The sequence below is a fragment of the Enhydra lutris genome, unplaced genomic scaffold, assembly GCF_002288905.1.
Source record: "Enhydra lutris kenyoni isolate GAN:26980312 unplaced genomic scaffold, ASM228890v2 scaffoldscaffold13, whole genome shotgun sequence".
NCBI classification, from domain to species: domain Eukaryota; kingdom Metazoa; phylum Chordata; class Mammalia; order Carnivora; family Mustelidae; genus Enhydra; species Enhydra lutris.
Window position 1 is genome coordinate 54,516,350 of NW_019154097.1, and position 20,786 is coordinate 54,537,135.

At 57.7% G+C, this 20,786-nt stretch overlaps 2 protein-coding genes and 1 long non-coding RNA gene across 4 annotated transcripts in view; 2 read left to right on the forward strand and 1 right to left on the reverse strand.

Annotated features, from left to right (window-relative positions):
- The window catches only part of LOC111146413 (sorting nexin 8), a 39,223-nt gene extending 29,478 nt beyond the window's left edge, over positions 1-9,745 (forward strand). The window contains exons 6-11 of the mRNA XM_022501954.1: positions 220-380; positions 982-1,114; positions 3,941-4,009; positions 5,424-5,573; positions 5,886-6,035; positions 7,091-9,745. Of these exons, the coding sequence (XP_022357662.1) occupies positions 220-380; positions 982-1,114; positions 3,941-4,009; positions 5,424-5,573; positions 5,886-6,035; positions 7,091-7,201 (774 nt within the window). The 3' untranslated portion in view covers positions 7,202-9,745. The remainder of the gene's footprint in view (positions 1-219; positions 381-981; positions 1,115-3,940; positions 4,010-5,423; positions 5,574-5,885; positions 6,036-7,090) is intronic.
- A 292-nt stretch (positions 9,746-10,037) lies between these two features.
- Positions 10,038-20,764, reverse strand: LOC111146414 (nudix hydrolase 1). 2 transcript variants are annotated; one of them, XM_022501956.1, is made up of 4 exons: positions 20,686-20,764; positions 19,024-19,192; positions 10,584-10,729; positions 10,038-10,331 (listed from the first exon to the last, which is right to left on the reverse strand). In XM_022501956.1, the coding sequence occupies exons 2-4, from the start codon at positions 19,173-19,175 to the stop codon at positions 10,159-10,161; spliced, it is 471 nt and encodes a 156-aa protein (XP_022357664.1). In that variant the 5' UTR covers positions 19,176-19,192; positions 20,686-20,764; the 3' UTR covers positions 10,038-10,158. The 2 variants fall into 2 exon arrangements, with proteins under 2 accessions (XP_022357664.1, XP_022357663.1); XM_022501955.1 differs by having other exon boundaries at positions 20,691-20,759.
- Positions 16,335-20,512, forward strand: LOC111146415. Its single transcript, XR_002640537.1, has 3 exons — positions 16,335-17,471; positions 20,163-20,290; positions 20,415-20,512. It is a non-coding gene; the product is annotated as an uncharacterized LOC111146415 (long non-coding RNA).
- Positions 20,765-20,786: the final 22 nt, after the last annotated feature.

The following is a 20,786-nucleotide window of genomic DNA, read 5'->3' on the forward strand; positions in this document are numbered from 1 at the left end:
CTCCTGGGGTCACTCAGCTTGGTGTTTGTGGTGTATGCATGATGATGCTTTCTGTTTCTTTTTTGGACAACGAGGGAGGCCCTAGGAGGCCCCCACGTGGCCTGATGTCTGGGCTGACAAGCTGCTCCGTTGGAGGGCTTCGTCTCCGTCCTGAAGGGCGTCGTCTCCAGAAGGCCCCTCACAGCCTGTAATCCACAGCCTTGCTGTCCTTCCTGCCAGGACTTCCTCCCGGCCGACATCCAGACTCAGTTTGCCGTCAGCCGGGAACTCATTCGGAACATCTACAACAGCTTCCACAAGCTTCGAGATCGGGCCGAGCGGATCGCGTCCAGGGCCATCGACAATGCTGCTGACCTTCTCATATTCGGGAAGGAGCTGAGGCAGGTGCCCCACTCAGTTCTGCAGGGCAGTCGGGGGAGGGATCTGCAGCGCACGGGGCAGAAGGTGTTTTACCATAGCCACACCGGTTCTGACCTGTTTCACTTTTAGAAGGTGAAGGAGAGGGTTGGGGAAATGGATCATGGAATTTAGCAGAAAAAAAAATGGGGGAATTTAGGCAGGGAAGCGTGGATCCCTGAACACACAAGCCTGTGCTATGTAGGTGACACGGTGTCTTCCCTGCTGTCAGGACTAGACCAGAAAAGGACACCAGACTGTTCGTGCTCCTCTGGGTGGAGGGTGGGTGGGACAGGCATCCAGGACCACGCCCTCCTCCTCAGTCTACACACGTCTGCCTCCCAAACCCTCGTGTGCATACCTGTCCCCTGGGCGGGGGGGTGAGGGGGGCTTTGCTGACCAGGACTGGTTCAGGAGGCCTGGGGGGGGGTGGCTGATGTCCTGCCTTTCTGGCAGATGCTCAGGTGGCCCTGGGGACCCCTTTTTGTGGAGTAGAGGGTGCCCTGGGATGACACGTTGGGCTGGATAGCCAGCTCGGCTCCCAGTCCTTGAGTATCTTGTCTCCTCTGTTTCTTGTTCCCTTAGTGCTTTGGGGTCTGACACGACCCCACTGCCCTCCTGGGCCTCTCTGAACAGCAGCACGTGGGGGTCCCTTAAACAGGCGCTGAGAGGCCTGTCCGTGGAGTTTGCCCTGCTTGCTGACAAAGCTGCCCAGCAGGTGAGTGAGCTTGTTCTCCTTGGCGCCTGTTCCAACAGGCCATGCCTTGGGAATGGACGCCGGCCTGGCTTCCTATGCAGACTTCAGAGTCCTGAGTCTGGAGTGAGTGGGTGCTGGTCTCAGTTGGAACCGCACGTCACCACCTGTTCTGAGGGCCTCCCTGTGAGCCCTTGACACTCTGAAGAGGGTTGCCCGTGACAAAGACAGACTGGGTTCTGGCCCTTTGAGAGTTGACTTTGCTGAGATGAGAAGCTGTAAGATGTCCTTGAAAACATAATCTAGGACTTCCCCGGATGCTTCTGGGTGGACTAGGTGGTTCCCACTTGGCTGTGCTAGTCAGCAAGTACTCGGTTCCTCGATAACTTACCAGGACAGTTAGTAAGCTCTAGTAGCCCAAGAGAGCCCACCTGCGTTCACCCTAGAGACCCAGTTAGCCTCCGGAAATGCTTCCGCCACACGCGCAGGGGCCGTGTGGTCCTCGGGGATCGATGCCAAGGTCCGGAGGTTACTGACAGACGGAGAGGCTCATCTGCACGCGTTTATGCTGTAAAACTGCTACGTGACTCTGAGGGTGAGCGTTGGCAGCCTGGTTCTTGGGGAGATGGACTTTAGGCTGGTAGTAGATGGTTTCAAATAGATGAAAACGGTGTACTTGTGAAGGGCCTTGCTGCCTGTGTGACGCTTGAAGCTCCTTAGTAGCAGGCCAGAGGACACAGGGACAGCAGCAGACCCTCCGACCGTGAAGCTGGGTGATTTTCAGGCTCGAGGTGAGGCCCTCGGGCCCAGGACGTCTCGGAGTGCCGAAAAGGAGATTTGATCTCATTGTTGGTATGGAAAGTCCTGGGTTTTCTTTGTGGTTCTGGTGCCTGTGTGTTCCCGTTAGAAACTGAGCGCAGGGTGGTGTTGGCATTTCTCAGAATTGGCACTGGGCCTGGTCCCTGTCCAGGCCTGCCAGGGGCCCACGTGTGCACCGCAGGGAGGACTGGCGCCGTGCTGTTGGAGGTGCAGCTGTGGAGAGAGGCGGCCTGCTCCGCGCTCGGCCACTGTCCTGTACTGGGCCTGCGCTGGGGTTCCGTTGCTCCCTGGGCCTGTTTCCCTGTCTGGGCGATGCAAGGGCTGGAGGAGGTCATTCAGACACTTTTTATGGAGCCTGCTGGACTTTACTCAAAGCTCACTTTAAAATCTAAAATGGAAGCTGTCCTGGTTGCAAGGACCTAGGTCCTGGGCCCACACAGCTCCCAGTTCAATGGGTAGCCTCATGCGGGGGTGGGGGAACGCGTAGGGGTGTGCCGTGAATCTCCGGGCATCACGCGGAACAGAAACTTCTCTAACTCTGTCATCTCCCGTGTTTTCCAGCTGAGATTTGGATGCTGTGTTTCTGCCTTTGAAGAGGGAGAGAGGGTTCAGGCTTCTGATGTGGTTCAAGTTCATAGTTTGAACCTCCCCCCCTCCCCCTGCCCCCAAGCTCTGAGATTCTCTGATAGCTCTTGGATGCTGCTTTGAAATGTGATGTCTGAGGAAGTGCCACTTCCTGACTATTCCTCGTGGTTTTCATGTTGGAGTGAAATTAATACAGTTTTAATGTGAAACTGGATCAAACGATCGTCAGGACTTTCACCCAGCACGGCTCAGGTTCTGTTCACTCTCACTGCACGAGGATGGACATCTGAGGGCTGGTTTTCCTAACTCTGTTTCCACATACCCTGGTTTTATTCTTCTTAGACCTGTTAGGGGCCCCAGGTTGCTGTATCCCAGTGGGACAATGGAGACTCCCAGTGGGCTGTATTTTTCCACACTGATGGGATGGTGGTTTGGGGTCTTGTGTGGCGTTGGACAAGAACTGGGACCTAGCTAGTGATGTGAGCAGGAATGGCCCCTCAGCTGCTAGGCCGGGGAACCTCCATCCTCCTGTGCCCCTCCACCCAGTCAGGAGGGAGCAGGGTGCCTATGGACCTCTGGTGTTTTCCTTTCTGAGTTTAAAAAACCTGGAACATGCCTGTTATTTTCCTGTGACCTTATTGGCTAGTCTTGGCTTTAGGTGTGGGAATGAGTGGCCTGGAACCTCTGAGCTCAGCAGGTGTGAGTCCTGGTTCCCCTGGTGGCAGAACCTGGGCAGGAGCCCCTGGCTCCCAGGCCAGTGCTTGTAACCTGGTCAGACTTATCCTCATTTTCCCCATTCTCTGTCTTTTGGCTCTACCCTCTACACACACGGTCTGATGTGTGGTTTCTGAGATGAACTTTTCATGCCATTGCTGGAGCCCTAGAGGTTGTGAAAGGGGCTCATTTCTCTGAGGAGCCCACATTGTACCTGGGAGAGGTGAGGTGCTCGCCATACACCTGAGAGAGGCACTTGGTGAATGCCTAGGAGGTGTTCAGCAAAACACCCAGGCAAGGTGCTCAGCAAACACCCGGGTGATGTGCTTGGCAAGTGCTGGTGGCTGAGGGCCATGAGCTGTGCTAGAGCCCTTCAGGACATGTGGCTGTGAGCACAGTGTTAGTATGGAGGGTTCTCAGGAAGCCAATCCAGCCCCAACTGTACTTGGCTTTGGCACGCTGGGAGGAATGGTATCAGTGAGCACAGTGGGCAGATGATCTTGGGAACTGAGGCCGTAGTTTTCATCCAGCTGCAGGGTTCTGTGGCTTCCCTGCCTTGTGTTGGGGGGCCGTCATGTGGGAAGGGGGCTCTTCTGCAGAGCTGGCTGGTGGCTGCTGGGGGTGGGGAGAGCCAGCTCAGGCCTACGGATGGGGCCCCTGGCCAGCTCAGGCCTACGGATGGGTCTGTGGGTCCTGTGGTGCTCGGTGTGGTCACCCACCCTTGTTTTCTAGGGCAAACAGGAAGAGAATGACGTGGTGGAGAAATTGAACCTCTTCTTGGATTTGCTCCAGTCGTATAAAGTGAGTCTGGCTGCTCCTTGGGCAAAGACAGAGCTATTGAGAAGGATCCATGGTCTCTCATGGGTGTGACTCCTGAGGATGAAGTGCCGCGAACCCAGGGCTGTGGAGGGAGGATGGGCCGTAGGCAGTCTGGCCAGTGTTACTGCCCCTTGGTGGGTTCTGCAGGTGCTCTGGGCTGTGGCCCCTGCAGGTGTGCAGATGGTCCTCTGGCTTCCCTTGGTCTGAGAGTGGCGGCTGTGTGTGCACACATGCGTGTGAGCATATATGTATGCCTGTGTGTATGTTTGGATGTATCCACGTGTATGAGCTGTGTGTGTGTGTGCATATATATGTGTGTGTGTATGAGGGTGTGCACGAGTGTGTATGCGTGTGTGTGAACATGTGTATATATTTGTGTTTATGTATGAGTGTGTATAGGTGTGAGTGTGGGTATGTACATGTGCACATGCGTATGCATGAGTGTATATGCATGCATGTGACCGTGTGCACGTGTGCGTATATGTATGCATCTGTGCGCACACGTGCATGTGTATGAGCACGTGTGCACCTGGGGATACACACACTTCCATGCACACACGTGCATGTGACTGTGCAGGCACATGTGTACATGTAGGCATGTGAGCGTGCATGCTGCGGGCGCGCGCGTGTGTGTGTGTGACTGTCGTAGCTCCCACCACATAACTGAGGGGCTGGTCTGGTGCTGAGGGAGCTTGTCTCTTCCTGGGGTAGAGGTTCTGGGCAGTCCGACTCCGGCTCCATGCAGAGCTGGCTTCCGGACCGGGGTGGTGTTGGTGATGGGCTGGAGTGTCTGTGAAGCAGAGAATCCTTTGTGCTGAGCTCAAGGAGAGGGGCCCAGTACTTTGAGGAAGGTCCCAGAAGGGATCTCTCCATTAAGTTGGATGGTAGTCAGATCACCTTGAGATCACAGTACTGTCATTCTGTGGCCAGTGTTTCCCACAGGATTCCTGACTGGGGCTATTTCAGACCCCTGGGAATGCCAGTGTACCTTTTGGAGACGGGTCTTTCTGTTACTGGAGGGACATGGGCTTCCTGCCACTGGGCAGTGGGAAGGTCGGCGGTCCACCTTCCATTGTCCCTGTCCATCCTCTCCTGTGGACAGGACCTTTTCTTGTGGGTTTTTAGTTTGTGGTACTGATGTGCGCTGCAGCCCCTCCTGGTTCGACCCCGGGCCTGTCACCCGAGCAGCTCTGTTCCTCGAACACTTGCTGAGCATGGAGCGAGTGGGTGTGGTGTGAGCGGTTTCCGAAGAGGAAGGGGCTCATGCATGAACAGCGCGGACTTTGGAGCGTGTGTCTCCTCCTGTAGTTCCCCTTTCCACGCTGCCTCCCATGGAGGGAGGGTGGCTCCAGGGCCCTTCTGGCCGGTGGTTGAGCGCAGCTGCCCCTCCCCCCAGGACCTGTGCGAACGGCACGAGAAGGGTGTGCTGCATAAGCACCAGCGTGCCCTGCACAAGTACAGCCTGATGAAGAGGCAGATGCTGAGCGCTGCTGTGCAGAGCCGTGAGCCCGAGTCGGTGGAGCAGCTGGAGTCCCGCATCGTCGAGGTGGTTCTCGCATGGGGGATGGGGTGGCCTGTGAGCAGGCCTGACGGGGCCGCTGCATGCCCAGCCTGGCTGGACCCTGGAGTGGTACTTTGGGGCCTGGCTTTGGGCTTCCAGAGTGCTGCCGCCTGGGGCTGCCATAGCCAGCAGTGTAGCCAGGGGGTGCTGTGGTGGGCAGGTGGCTTGGAGTTTGCCTCGGCTGTGCTGCGGGGAAGGGGGGGGGGCCGCGGGGGGGGGGGGGGGGTGTTGGCGGCATGTTGGTGCGACGCTCCTCGCGTCCGTGGGGCCGGGAGCAAGGGTGGCTCGTGTGTGCAGCAGGAGAACGCCATCCAGACCATGGAGTTGCGGAGCTACTTCTCCCTGTACTGCCTGCACCAGGAGACGCAGCTGGTCCACGCGTACCTGCCCCTCACCTCCCACATCCTCGGGGCCTTTGTCAACTCGCAGATCCAAGGGCACAAGGAGGTGGGTCTCCCTGCGCCTGCCTGGGCTCTGCCTGGGAGCCTGGCATTTGTGCAGCTGGCCTCGCGAACTGCCAGGGAAGGGCCGCGAGCTGGGGAGCACGGGACCTGGAAACAGGTCTGGTCACAGCTACTGTCTTACACGTACCCTGAACAGCAGTGGCAGAGTTGTCCCCTTGATTCGTGGGGTTGGGGGGGTGCAGCATGAGACCATGAAGGAAGCAGCATTCCTCCTCTCCTGGAGGAATTGTGGAGTCGGGTAAAGCACAGTGTCTCCAGAATTGAGAGAAGAGATGGGACACATCGGGCAGAGAGGGCAAGGGGTTGGTACAGACCCCGGTTCACGTCCTCTGGGTGGCGGCTCCTGCATTGCTTGGAACAGGTGCTCTGCTTGTCTGGAGACTTGGCAAGGTCTGTGGCTCCCTGCCTGGCCCCATGACTCGGCTGTGCCATTTACCCTCTGTGGCAAGTTTCCATTTCCAAAACGTGTGCTGTGCGCCTCTAAGATCGGCGTGGGATGCGGAGGGCGATGGGCTGCAAGCGTCTGGGACTGCTGTGTCCCTGTCCCTGGGCGAGGGTCCTGATGCAGCGGCCAGAGAGGAAGGGGCTTGTCCCCTCTGGGGAAGGCCTGCACAGGGGAGTGGGCTCCGAGCCTCCCTCCTCCCTGGGCTGCTGGTAGCCGCTCCTCAACCTGGATACCGGAGTGTGAGCTGGTGGCTGCCGCACATCTGACTCCCACACCCGCGTTCGTGTGTTCCTCTGGTGGAGGCCTCATGTGCGACCCGCCACCCTGAGGGGCCGGTGCTGGCAGAGTGGTCAAGGTGGCAGGTCCCATCTTCTGGCCTGCATGCAGGGCGTGTGGTTCCCTCTGGTTTTGGCGTCCCTAGTGGAGGAAGGGGTGGAGATGGCGAGGGAAGGGCCAGTGGCCCCCTGGTCTGGCGGTGCTGGGGGAGGTGGCCCAGGGCCCCACATGGGCCATGTTGGGGCTCCTCGGGGGTTTTACGGAGATCGTCTGCTTGTGGCCTTTCTCATCCCGCCGTGCTCCCTCTCGTCCTCCAGATGAGCAAGGTGTGGAACGACTTGCAGCCCAAGCTCAGCTGCCTCTTCGCGGGACCCAGCAGCTCCCTGCTCCCGCCGGGGCCCCCGCAGGACGGCAGGTCTTCTCACTAGTTCCAGAGGCCTGGGGCGGGAGCTCCGGCGGCCTCACTAAAACCTCTTTCCAAACGGTGTGTCCCTCTTTAATTCCCTTCAGACAGTGGCTGCCCCCGCCCACCACAGGGTCCCCGGTGTTGGGCTGATGTCCGGGCCGGGTGGGGGTGGGGTTGGAAAGTAGGGCGGAGGCCACTGGGATCTGCTCAACTGCCCCTGACCCCTTCCCCCCCCGCCCCCGCCTGCCACACGGTGCCTGTGAGTCTGTCTGGGAGAAGCAGAGGGTCCCTGAAATGGTTTTCTCTGATCCCCAGAGGGCAGGGCGGCGGGATAGTTTCCATGTGGCAGGTGCTGGGGGGACATGTGCAGGGACCCCAGGGGCTTAGAGCAGTTGGGAGGGTCTGGATGAGCTGGCCCCACAGAGGGCAGGACTGTCCTTATGTCGGACGAAAGGTGGCTGTACCGGGCATATCCCTGGAGGCCAGCAGGACGTCTTGGGAAGGTGTGGGCATGGCAGTGTGAGTGTGTGTGGGGTGGGGACTTGGGGGGCGCTGGGCGCACAGATGGTGTTGATTTCCAAGAGACAAGCCTGGGGGAGTGCTGTGGGGGCCGCGGCTTAGTCTCTGGGGAAAGTGTCCTGTGTCCCTACCTGTGTGCACCTCATTCTGTAACCCGTGTGTGCACAGCGGTCTACAATGTTGGAGACAAGGTGAACTGTTGCTTCTGTTTGTCCCAGTGCAGCAATGGCTCTGTTCTCTCGGCTGCCTGGATGCCCCCCTCTTTGCAGACCGCACCTTAAGCCTGGAGGCTGGAAGGGCACAGGAAGGCCGGCGGGTGGGGGCAGCGTCCTAGCTGGGCTCGGCAGGAGGGGGCCATGTTGCCATGGCTGACCTGCTTTAAACTGACCTCATTTGCTCTGGGCGTTCAGACCCCTGCTTCTAGCCTCCCTCTGCACGCACAGGCCCAGAGGGCATCTGTTCAGGAGTCTGGGGTTCCTGTGTGTTGAGGTCCTGGGTGTTTCCTGTTTGGAATCCCTTCTGTGTCCGCAGGCAGGGCGCGTCCTCTAACGTCCGCAGCCCTCTGAGCTCACTGTCCTTGGTCCCGAGCGGGGCTGGAGGTTCTGACTGCACGGCAGGATTCCTGAGATTCACGCCTTCTGGGGGTGCGTGCAGACGTGCAGGGCTTCTCTTGGGTCTCGTCTGCCTGTGTGTCTGCACACGGCATGGGGACCGAGGGTGACTTCTGTACCCGCAGGCAGGTGGGCTTCCCCGAGGGCACTGTGCACACCGCAGTCTGGGGGACCGTGTCCTTTTGGTCTGGCCGGACAACTGTGTCAGGTGGGGACTCGGGCCCACCCCACGCATGGGTCCTGCCTGTGCCAGCACAGCAGCTGTGGGGGCGCGGGGGGTGGTGGTGGTAAGGCAGTTGTGCCCTTCCCAGCCCGTGGCCTTGTGAGGGTGGCTTGTGCCTTCCTGGGCTCACAGGGAGCAGGGCAGTGTGCCTGCAGAGCCCAGCACGTCAGGAGCTGCTTTGGTTACTGGCCTGTTTCTGGGTGGTGCTTGCGTTCTGACTCCCGCTGTAGAAACGGGTTCTCGGGTGCTGTGAGTGGGTCTGTGCGGTCCTGAGGGCTGCTCCCACAGCCTCATGTACACTTGAGCCATAAAGCAGGAGCCTTAAGTCTCCTGTTCTGTCTCTGCCAGCTGCTGCTCACCCGCACGTGCCCTGGCCCGTGAGGGACGGGCCACCCCAGGACCATGGAGACACCCTGAGCAGGCCCTGCCTCACACGCGCTGGGCAGCAGCATGAAGGCGGGAGGGCCGGTGCAGGGAGGGCCTCCTCACCCACGTCCGAGGAGATTTCCAGCTCTAGAGCCTTGCAGTGTGCTTTCTGAAGAGGACTTGCGGGCGACTCTGTGTTCCTGCTGTGGAAGGTGGGAGCCAGTCTGGCCTGCTGCTCTTGGCTGGAGGGGCGTTTCTGGCCCAACCCCTCCCTCCCCAGGTCCTGCAGGGAGGTCAACAGATAAGACTTGCTGGGGGTGGGGTGGGGGAGTCATGTCCTCCTGGTGCCCTCAGCTGGGGACAGTAGAGGCCACCTTTAGTCCACACATCCTCCATGTGCCCCTGTGCCTGGGCTGCAGGCCTGGGTTGTTCTGCTCAGTGATGTCCTGGGAGGCCTAGGCTGCCCAGGAGAGTGGGATGGCCTTGTCTTCCATGGCCTGCACAGTCCGATGGCACCGGCCAGAGCCCTGCTCTGCACTCTGGCAAGGCTGGAGTGGAACTCTGCCCAGGACCTTCCAGCCTGGACCTCGCTCACTTGCTGTGGCCTGCAGATGTGTGGCAGGAGCAGAAGACGCAGGCTCTGATGTGGGTGCGTGTAGGGCTGCACGGACTGGTGCTGGGCTGCTTCTGTACCCCCTTAGGGATGCAGTTTGCTGTGCGGAGCACTTTATGAGGCTGTGAGGGTCAGTGATTACTACACCCAGTAAACTGGAATTGTTCACAAATGGCCTACATTCCAAGATTTTTACGTAAGCACGAACAACCATTAAACCTGTTTATGACAGTTGCTAAGTTGTGCATTCTCTGCCTCCCCCCTTCCTGGTGGACAGCCTCTGGTGAATTAGACCAGGGTTTTAGCCCTGGGCCATGACTGCCTCAGTTTCCCCATGACGTCAGGGTGGTGACTAAGGAGGATACAGCTTCTTGCCCACACGGGTCCCAACAAGAACCTGTGGCATGGCACAAGGCAGTGCCCAGCCCTCCAGCTGTCCCCTCTGCCCCAGGCTGTGGTCATGGCCAGCCATCTGGCAGCTTCCCGAGGACAGACCTGGGTTGGCTGTACCGGGGTCTGCAAGGAGTGTGGAAAAGGCAAAGGGTCTTTATTTTCACCTCCGCCCACCTCCCCCCACCCCTGCCTTGGGGCTCAGTGAGCGGGCGATGAGAGTCCTGCAGCCCGCAGGGGTCAGGGTTCTCCTGCCTTTACAGCTTGTCCACCTCGCGGAGCGTGTAGTCCAGGATGGTGTTGGGACCCTGGAACTTGAAGTATCCCTGGAATTTCTTCTTCTGAAGCAGAAGGGGAAACCAGTAGCTGTCATCGGGCCACATGTCCGCAAAGGGGATCTGGTCTAGCTGGAACCACTGAGGGCGCATTTCTGTAGCGGGTGGAAAGGAGAGAGCGCGCATGTTCCACCTGGGCTGCAATCACAACGTCAGTGAGTGATCCCCACGCACATCTGTGTGAGGAACTGGACGTGCTCTAGGGTTCAGTCCTCCCAGCTGTGTCACTGTGTGGAAGAGGAACAGGGCTTAGAGCTGGGTGCTGGCGCAGCGCCTCATCCCGGGACCTGGACCTGGCTTCCCCTTGCCCGCTGGGGTAGGGAGAAGGGATGGACTCCCACACTCACCGTCGCTCTCCATAGGCGTCCCCTGGACACTCTCTGTGCAGAAAATGTGCACGTCCATCAGCTCAGGCTCACCCACGAACTCAAACATGATGTGGCCCACCTTGTGAAGCGTGTTCACAGTCAGACCGCTCTCCTCCTGTAGCTCCCTGCAGGTGGGGTGGGTGGCTGTTACAGCGAGGCGCTGGGGGGATGTGGAGGAGCAGGGGGGCGGGGGGGGGTTGTGCAACCAGAACATGCGAGCACTTCCTGACCTGGTAGGACTTGATAGTTAATCTGGGGACTGTTTAAATCTTGATTCTGTTTAGAGGTTCTGGGTCAGGGCGGACAGGCCAACCCAGTTCAACAGCCCGCGAGCCACAGGGCAGCCCAGGCCCGGCTGAGCTCAGCTGCTTGGGGGTCATGGGGGTCGGGCAGCAGAACTGGGACCCTCCCACCCTGTCCAGCTCCTACTGTTCCTGTGGGCTGGCAACAGCCACGCTGATGCTCTCTGCGGGCCGCAGGCTCCAGGCACCTGGGCCCGGAAACCGAAGATCCCCTCTGCTCATACCCATGCTCAGAAAGCATAGGATCACACACAGGTTTCCGTGGTCTCCCAAGGAGGCACCCCAACCCTCCAGCTGGCTCCCCCGCAGCTGATCACAGGGGACCCACTCCCCACCCCAGCACAGGTGTGAGGCACAACAGCAGAACCAGGTTGCCCCTGAATGTTCTGATGCTGGCCTGTTTCACAGCATCCCCTGACCACATGTTCGCGGCAGACAATGTGGCCAGCACCCCTGGACACCTCCCCAGAAGGAGCACTTGTGACCAGTTCTGTGTCATCTCTGGGCTGTCTCCCTCATGCATGCCTTTACATGCCTGCAGACATGATGCATGTGCTCATGCCCGTGGATCTCACACGGGAGCACAGCAGCCCCCACACCTCCCGAAGCTTGGCCAGTTTCCCAACCAGTGCGGGTCACTAGATGGTAACAGTGGCCAGCTGACCGGTTACAAGGCCCCGGCGAGGAGTTGCTTTGCGTGCATGCCTTGAACCGCTCATGTCTGCCCAGCTAGTGGCTCCACTGCCTCCTTCACTTGTGGTCCAGCAGCCAGCGCGTTCTGGAAGCTCCATGCTTGGGACTTGTGGGCTCTCCAGGCTGTGGCAGCAGTGGGGCTCCATCTGTTCCTTCTTGGGGGAGTCTTGGTTCCCTCCTGCCTTGTATTTATTTGTTTCTGTAAGTGTTCTCATTATGCCTGACCGTTTATAGTCGTGTGCAATGAAGGTGGTTTATTTTCCTTAGCTTTGATCTCTGGGTTCTGTCAGGGACACAATGCATAATTGCTTCCTGTACTGGAACGAGAAGCCAGGGAAGCTGCTTTGCTCATTAAACACAGACACACACACGTGGGGTCTTGGTGGTCCGATTCCAACAGACACCTTCCTCCGCATGGCACCCACCCCGAGCTCTGAGGAAGGCCTGTGGGGGCGTCGTGGCAGCCGCCTGCCACTGCGGACCAGGCCTGAGTGGTTCTGAAAGCTGGAATTTATTCACTGCCACGGCTAATTAAAATTAGACTTGACCTAAAAACATGAACGTGTGTCTTCACTTGGGGGTGCAAATAGCTCCCCAATTCAGTCCTGGCTCCCCGTGGGGCCTCCCCCAGCACTCCCAGCAGCAGGCTGGTGGGCCTTATTTTGAAGAACCTCACCTAGTGATTTAGTGTTTTGACTAGTTTTGGTTAATCTTCCCCGAATACACAGCAGTGCACGAAATATCAGTAACCTCACTTCACAGGCTGGGGTAATTAGCGGGGATGACAGTTTCAGCTTTGCTGGAGTGTCGGATTGTATGTGTGACGCTCAGCTCTCCAGATGGCATTGAACAGGCTGAGTCATGCGTTAAACAAAATGACAGCAGCCAAGTGTCTGGGTGGGTGTGGGGGCCCCTGTAGCCCCTCCTGAGGTTCTCTGAACATGGTGCTGTGCCATCATGCTGGGGGCGTCTGGTACGCTAGCCAGAGAGATGGGACCCTCCACCCACCTAGGGCCCAAACCTGACTCTGATGGGCCCCAAGTCCCCAAGTGCCTGGAACCTACACCCCCTCCCTCAAAGAATGCTGCATCTTTGCTGCTCACACGGCTGCTCCCCCAGGGATGATGGTTCACTTGGCCACCCCAGGTCTGCGGTGAGACCTGCACCCTGCTCTGGGATCCGTAAGGGCATAAGGGGAGCATGGTGGACAAGGCATGGGCCAGGCTCCCTGCAGAGGCCATCCCCACTCACTTCCCTGCCAGCAGCCTGGACAGCCGTTGTGGCCCAGGGCTGATGCTGGAGTTGGTCATCCCTGTGGCCTGTGGGGCCCTGAGCACCAACAATGGACTAGAGCGCCAGCAGGCCCCTCCCTCTCAACCCACAGGGGCAGGGGCACAATTCTCCATTGTCAGAGGGGTCCTGATCTCTGGCTCCATCCTGGGCACCGGGCTGGTACCCCAGTGGCCCTGGGGAGAGGAGCTGGTGTTCCTGGAGAGGGCGCCTCAGAGCTGACCCCAAGCCCAGGAGCCAGTGTGGGGCCGTGCAGCCCGCTGGGTGGACTGTGTGGGGCCAAACGTCTTCCCTCAGCCTCAGGGTAGGCCTGCCGCTGCTTTCGTGAAGAATGTCTGTGGCACCATGGCCCGGCCCTCTGCTTCTGAGCATGGGAACCATGCCTGCCCCGTGGACACGGAGGATGTTCTTCAGGGGGAGCAGGTCCTCCACGGGGAGCATGCTGCCTGCAGGGGCATAATGTACCCTGTGGACACCCGGGTGCAGCCGGAAGGAAGCGCCCTCCACGGCCCCACTCGTTGGATGAGGCCTCGAGAGCGTGAAAGATCCCAAGCCTTTGAGGACCACGGGCACCTTTAGAACATGGCTGTGAGTGAGCCTGACAATAAAAGGTCGCCGACTCCATGGAGGATGTAATCTGTGGTGAGGCCAGGACAGAGTGACAAGTCCAGGGCCACGGAGTGGCCCTACCGGCGGCCTCTGTGGTCAAGCGAGCATCTGGAGGGCAGACCCCAGAGCCCAGCACAGCAGCTCAGTTACCCACCTGGCTGCAGACACCTCTGTGTGGCACTGGGTACAGTGGCACAGGAAATGGACATCAGGGTCCATGTCATGTCTGCCCTGTGATTATGCCAGAGGGGGGCTGCAGGCAGTGGAAGACGTGGTCTCCTTAGCAGAAGATGCTGTGTTAGCTGGACATCGGGATGGATGAATCTCGATCTCTGCCTTACATCGCACCCCAAACTCCATTCCAGATGAGCGGCGGCTATCTAACACTCCTGAACGTTCCAGAAGAAAACTTAGGGCAATGTCTCCCTAAGCTTGGGATAGGCAAAGATTTCTTTAAAAGAATGTAGAGGGGTGCCTGGGTGGCTCAGTGGGTTAAGCCGCTGCCTTCAGCTGAGGTCATGATCCCAGGGTCCTGGGATTGAGCCCCGCATCGGGCTCTCTGCTCCACAGGGAGCCTGCCTCCACCTCTCTCTCTGCCTGCCTCTCTGCCTACTTGTGATCTCTGTCTGTCAAATAAATAAATAAAATCTTAAAAAAAAAAAAAAAAGAATGTAGAAATGCTGCCTTGTAAAGAAAAAGCTGTACCCGGGATCCCATTAAGAGGAGACTTGCGCTCATCGAAGTATCATTAAGAACAAAGAGGCAAGCCACGGGAGAGGACACCTGCAGGGGTCTGCACGTGGCCGCGGGAAGACTGTGAGCTAGAGGGCATCTCGACAGAATGGCCCAACACAGAACAGCAAAGAGAACAAAGATCGGAAAAAACCGAACAAAATATCCAGGGTGTGGGACAGCCAGGAAACAGGAACCACGTGTAATGGAAACACTGGCCGGAGGAGAGAGAGAAGGACAAAAAGACATGACTGGGAATGTTCTCGAATTAATGTCAGACACCAAACTACAGGTCCTGGATCTCAGCAGACACCAAACATGACAAATGTCAGACATGTTACCTTCAAAGTGTAATAAATCAAAGATAAAAGACCCAGGGCGCCTGGGGGCTCAGTCGGCTGAGTGCCTGACTCTTGACCAGCTCAGGTCATGATCTCAGGGTTCTGGGACTGAGCCCCGCATTGGGCTCCTTGCTCAGTGTGGAGTCTGCTTGGGATTCTCTCTCTCTCTCCCTCTGCCTCTCTCCCCACTCACATACACACCCTCTAAGATAAAGCAAATAAATAAAATCTAAAAAATAAAATAAAAAAAGAATCCTGAAAGGAGCCAGAGGCAGAAAGCACCTGCCCAGACAGGAACAGGGTAGGACTCACCTCTGACTCCTGAGACGCAGGGTGGGCAAGACAGGGAGTAGGCCAGCTAGAGTTCGGAGAAGAAACAAAACCCACCAGCCTAGAATTCTGTACTCTCCTTCCCTTCAAAAGGGAAGGTGAAATACAGACTTTCTTAAAAGTGGAGGGACTCTATTACCAGCACACTTGCCTGCTAAGAAATAGAGAGCAAATTCTTAGAAGGAAAGGGATAGATCAGACCTCGCATCTGCACAGAGAATGTAAGAGCGTGGAAGGAGTAGGTGAAGGCAAGATGAAACAGTTTAATTTTTTTAAGAAAGATTTTATTCATTTGAGAGAGAGCAAGAGAGTGAGAGCATGAACTGGGGAGAGTGGCAGAGGCGGAAGCAGGCTCCCCGCTGAGCATGGAGCCTGACATGGGACTCTATCCCAGGACCCTGAGATCATGACCTGAGCCAAAGGCAGACGGTTAGCTTAACCACTGAAAGGACTGAGCCACCCAGGCTCCCCAAGGTGAAACAGTTTTAACTCTTAACTGATGTTAACAGGTAACCATTTGCTCAAAGTAACAGGATGTATCTCCTATCCTGTGTGTGCACCTCCCACACGCCTACATAAAGGGAACGACCACAAGGATACAGGGCTGGGGGCTGGAATTGGGATGTTTGTTGTCAGGAGGCAGGCAAACTGCCCATGGGACGGGACAGTGCCTGGATTAGCTGTAAATTCTGGGGCAAGTAGCAGAACAGTCACATAAGGAGAGCTTACCTGCTAAAAAAGGAGATGGATGGACTCCTAGAAGGTGCTCAGTTAACACCACAAAACCAAGAAAAGGAGAGGAAGACAAAAACAGGAACACAGAACAAGGGTTCAGATATGAACCCAACCGTAGGAGTCTCCACTTGGAACATCAGTGGACCACACATCTGGAAGGCAGATGGTCGGAGGGGATCAGAAAACAAGACCACCTGTCTGCACGGAACCACGCTGGATAGAAAGATTACAAGCATGAAGGATAAAACGATAAAAATTAAAAAATACAGATCAAAAGTAAGTGGAGAAAAACACACCATGTGAACTAACGAAAGCAGGAATATCCGTCTGGATTTCAGGCATCGGGAATAACGATGGGTATTATGTGTGGGTAAAGCGGCTGTTTCTCCACGATACAGTCTTTAACATGCACGCATGTGCCTCAAAAGAGAGTCAAACGACAGGAGGCAAAAACTAACAACTCCAAGGAGAAACAGATGAATTCACCGTCCTCGTACGAGACGTCAAGCAGGAAATCAGTACGGATGTGAAAGTGTATAAAGAACTGCAAATCCTTAAGAATAAGACAGTTTTTAAAAACTGTCTTTTTTTAAAAACCCGGATTTTTTTTAAAACTGTTTTTTTAAAGTTTTTAAAAAGTCTTTTAAAAAGTTTTTTAAAAGTTTTTTAAAAAGTTTTTAAAGTTTTTTTAAAAAACCCAGTTTTTAAAAAATGGGCAAGACTGGGGCGGAGAGTTCACAAAGACCAGACATCCAAGTGGCCCGCGGACACGGAGCAGGCGCACCAGTTCAAGCCCTCGGGGCAAACACAAGTTCACGGAGACCTGGGTCACTCCAGAGCAGCTGAAATCAGAGAAAGTGCCTGTTGCTGATTGGGAGGGAGAGGAGCTCTTGCGCCTCTGGCGAGTGCACTCGTGAGCAGGACCCGGGGCTCTGCATGCCCGGCCCTGGGGAGCAGCCATCAGGAAAGCTGACATGGCACGGGTAACCTGGGACTGCTGATGGCGGTGCCACTGGTGGCTGCCACCTGGGAACAGCCAGGGGCCATGCACAGGACAGAGACGGCGGTCACAGCTGGTGCGTGAGCCGCAGAAATGCACAGGGGCGCCTGGCGGCACACACCAGGGCGCACACGCGTCACTGCACTCTTGGGACGTTTTAGAACAGACCGAATCTTCGACTGTGACAGAGGCCAGCGGACAGGTGGCCCTTTCCATCTTCTGATCACTGTGCCGGCCACATGATGGGCCCATTTCTCAAGTGTTCCTGGTGAAGATGGGTGTAGGCTGACTTCAGGACCAGTGTGGTTCATGGAGCCTTGGGGTGTGGGGATGGCAGGGAAAGGAATCATTAACTGTGAGGGGCATCGGGGTCACCTGCCAAGATGGGAAGGCTGTGGTGGGCGGGCAGCCAGGCGAGGAGAGAGGACAAGCCGGGTCGGCCAGAGCTGGGGGTATCTGAGGGGCAGTGGCGGGAGAAGGGTGTGCCCGGACCCAATGGGGCTCTAGGGGTGACAAAGGAGGTTGGTTTAATGGTATTGGACGCTTTAAAGGGACCTCATGCATGAGTGCGAGACAGAGACCCAGATGCAGTTTCAGGAAGGCCGCCTGGGGGTCGTGTGGAGAATGGACTCAGGAGGGAGAGGGCAGAGCGGGGAGTCCAGGTGAGAAGGGGAGGTCTGGGTGTGACAGCAGTGGGAGGCTGACTGAGAGGGATTCAAATTCTATCCCGGGGACAGAGAGCATGTCCTGCTTCATCTCCAGGACACGTTTCCTGCCTGATCCCACACCTGCCCTGCGGGAAAGCCACCATCACGCTCAGTACTGAGGATCTGGGGTGAGTGAGGCTTTCTTACGTATGTGTCTCGTTCAGGAAATGCGGAACATAGAGAGGGCAGGAGGGAAAGGCCCTAAGAAATCAGAGGCCTGGAAGCTTGCTTGCTTGTCGCCAGGACGGCAAGAATGGAGGTGAAGCTGTCTGCAACCCACAAGGCCCACGGTGCACACCTCTGCATGGTCCTGCCCCTCCAGCCTCTGGGCATCTGTGGGTGCTACTTTCCACCTGCCATCTGCTCGGACCAAACGTCAGGTCCTTTGGGAATTTTCCCTTTTGCCTGGTTATCTGCCCAGGCTCTTTATTCTGGATGCCCCAGACTACTGGGTGTCCACTAGACCCGCTCTCCACACACGTCCTCATGAACCCGGCAGCCAGGCTAGATGAGAGCTCGGCAGGGTGGGTCGGGACCTCTTCCTGTGTCCTGACACTGAGCAGAGCCCTAAAGATCGGTGACCCAGTGAACAGTCTCAGTAGAGCAAAGACATTTGCGTGGTTGGCAGAACAGACCACTGGCACCCCCGGTTGTCCATATTCCATGCCATTTCTTCCGCAGCCCGGCCTACCTCTGGGGCAGCTCACAGGCCCAGATGCCAGTGTCAGCAGACTGGGCTCTGTCCCTGCTGTGCCCTCCCTGGGCAGGATCGATCACATGGCCTTGCACTTGCCCAGACCAATGACCCCCTGCGGCGGGCCGGGTCCTGGGCCCAAGATGGGGAGGTGCACGCCATGGACAGTGCAGCCATGGCTTTTCACACCGGGCTGTGGGCCAGCCATGCACCGTGAAGTCTGCTTGGTGACCAGCGATCAAAGGAAGAAGAACAGGACAGGAGATGTGTTCATGCCCCGTTACGTGGTGGGAGCACTGCTGCTCAGGGACTAGACGTTTCTTATATGGTTTGTCATGTTTAGAAAACCCTGAACTCGAGAACCACTGGGCTGTAGTGCCTACAGCCTTCTTCCCTTCCAGGAGCCTCACTGGTATGCATGTGGGGCTCTGTTCCCTGCCCAGGGAAAGTGACCTTAATTAAGGTTGCCAGCTTTCTTCAAAATAACATCCAAATGGCGAAGGCTTGTGTAGTGCTTGGTGACATTTACACACAATTTCATTTTATCTGCACACGCCTATGAGGAGAAAGAAGGGCAAAGGCTTGAAATCGGAGAGCTGTTTGATCGCAGACAAGCTGCTTGGCCTCTCTGGGCTTCGCTTCCCGCCCTTGGGAAGTGTTGAGGATTGTTCAGAGTGTGTGCATGTGCTTGAAAAGGCTGAGACAGAAAGGCTCGTCATTGGCTCCCCTGAACAGACCGAGACACCCAGAGATGAACCAGCCCCATAGCTAGAAGAAGCTGCAGCCTTAACCCACTCCCAGCGTCCCAAGCAACACAGAGCACATACACGGCACTTGCCGCCCTTCCACACCCTTTGAGAGAGGCAGGAGATGTTCCTGTCATTCCCATTCCGCAGACGAAAGAACGGAGGCCTGAGGGCTAGTTCAGGAGCTCCAGCCTATCCCCGCGGGAGCTGGTGGTGTGGTCAGGCCCACCCTATCCTCACCTTTTGGCCCCGTCCTCGATGGTCTCTCCGTCTTGAACTTTGCCCCCGAAGCCATTCCAGCGGCCGACCCCGAAGCCTCTCTTCTTCATGCCCAGGAGCACTCGCTGAGGCTGCAGCACCAGCACCAAGGTGTAGAGCCTGGAAGTGCCCATGGTCCCCTGGAGAGCCCCTGAGGAAGGCAAGAGGGCTGGGTCAGCCTGACCTGGGTGCAGATGGGGTGGGATGGAGGCCAGGGCCCGGGTGAAATGGGAATGTGCCATGGAAGGGAGGGAGGGGAAGCCTGCTAAGTCATCTCCCAGCCCTCCCCCACATGCTCACCTCTGAACAACAAGTGGGCTTCCGGGCTAGAAAGGGGCTTGGCCCTGTGAAGCCGGCAGCAACGGTGGCCAGGCCCCCAGCAGGAGGTGGCCTTGTCAACCACTCCTCCGCCTCAGCACAGAAGCTGGAGGGCGGTCCACCCCCGGGTGCCAACATCACCATGCAGGTTAGCCCCTGGCCTTTTCACCAGTGGGGTCTTCTTCTGGCCTATGGGGATCTGCCTTCTGCCCCTTAGCAGTAGTTGACCTGCAGAGTCCCAGGGAGTGCGTAGCTCCTGAAGGCACAGAGCCCCCCCAGGAAGGCTGGTTCGCCCTCCAGCCTGTGACAACCATTGCTGCTCTGGGATCTCGTACTGGAACAAGGGGCCCCCTTCTGCTCTAGTGGGGGAGCACGGTCCTGAGGAAAACTCCCAGGGTGAAGTCTGGGTGACTGCTGGAGACATGGTGGAGAGCCAAGAGCAGGTCCCCTGTCCATGCAGCCCCAGCGCAGCCTGGGGCCCACTGAACACAAGTCTCCCCCGCTGGGGCCCATGCTGGATGAGCAGCAGGAGCAGGGATCCTTCTGGGAAGTTCCCGTGTCCCCCAAGGCACCTTCAGCTGGGCCTGGCGTTGGGGGTGGGTCTCTATGCCTGTGTACTTCGTCGTGATGCTCATGGGCTCCGACCCAGAGCCCTGGCTTCCCAGTGAACTGTGTTGGTGACGGAGAGGATCCTGGGAGCGTCAGCGACCACTTAGGAAGCACTCACTATGCGCGTCTCAAAAAGTATTCATTTAACAAACCCAACAACTCCGTGAGCTATGACTTGCTTTCTCCATTTCCAGAGGAAGAAGTGGAAGCTGAGAGGCAGAGTGGGCTCAAAGGGCAGACTCGGTGCCCCAGTCTGGGTCTAGCTCCGCTGGTGCACAGATACCGGAAGAAGCCGCTGGGGTCCTCGGAGAGCCTACCTAAGGTCAGGGGCTGGGAGGCTGTCGCAGACGGGGCGGCCCTATCTGTTAGCCGTGGGGTCCCAGTCTAGTCACTGTAGACGGAGGCCCCTTCCCAGGGCTCTAAACGGTGATATCCGCTATCCGCAGAGCCCCAGGCCGGCCTTACACAGCGCGGGGGCTTGGGACATCAGGTCTCCGGGCTGCGAGACCGCGGCGGTCCCGGATCCACTCCTCCGACCTCTGCTCACCTCGCCCCCCGCCCCCCTCCCCCCAGGTCCCCCGAGCCCTGCCCTCTTCTACCCGGTCCTGTTATCACCTGGCCCCGCCCACCCCTTCCCCTCTCCCAGGTCCCCCGAGTCCCCCAAGGTCCCCGATCTCTAGGCCCTGCCCCCCGCCCCTTCCCCTCTCCTCAGCTCACCAGACCCGGGCTCTGCTCCCAGGCTCTCGGGTCCCTGCTCTTCCAGCCCGCGTTCCGCGCGCGCTTTCGGAAACCGGGCGCCGCTTCCGGGGGCGTGGCCT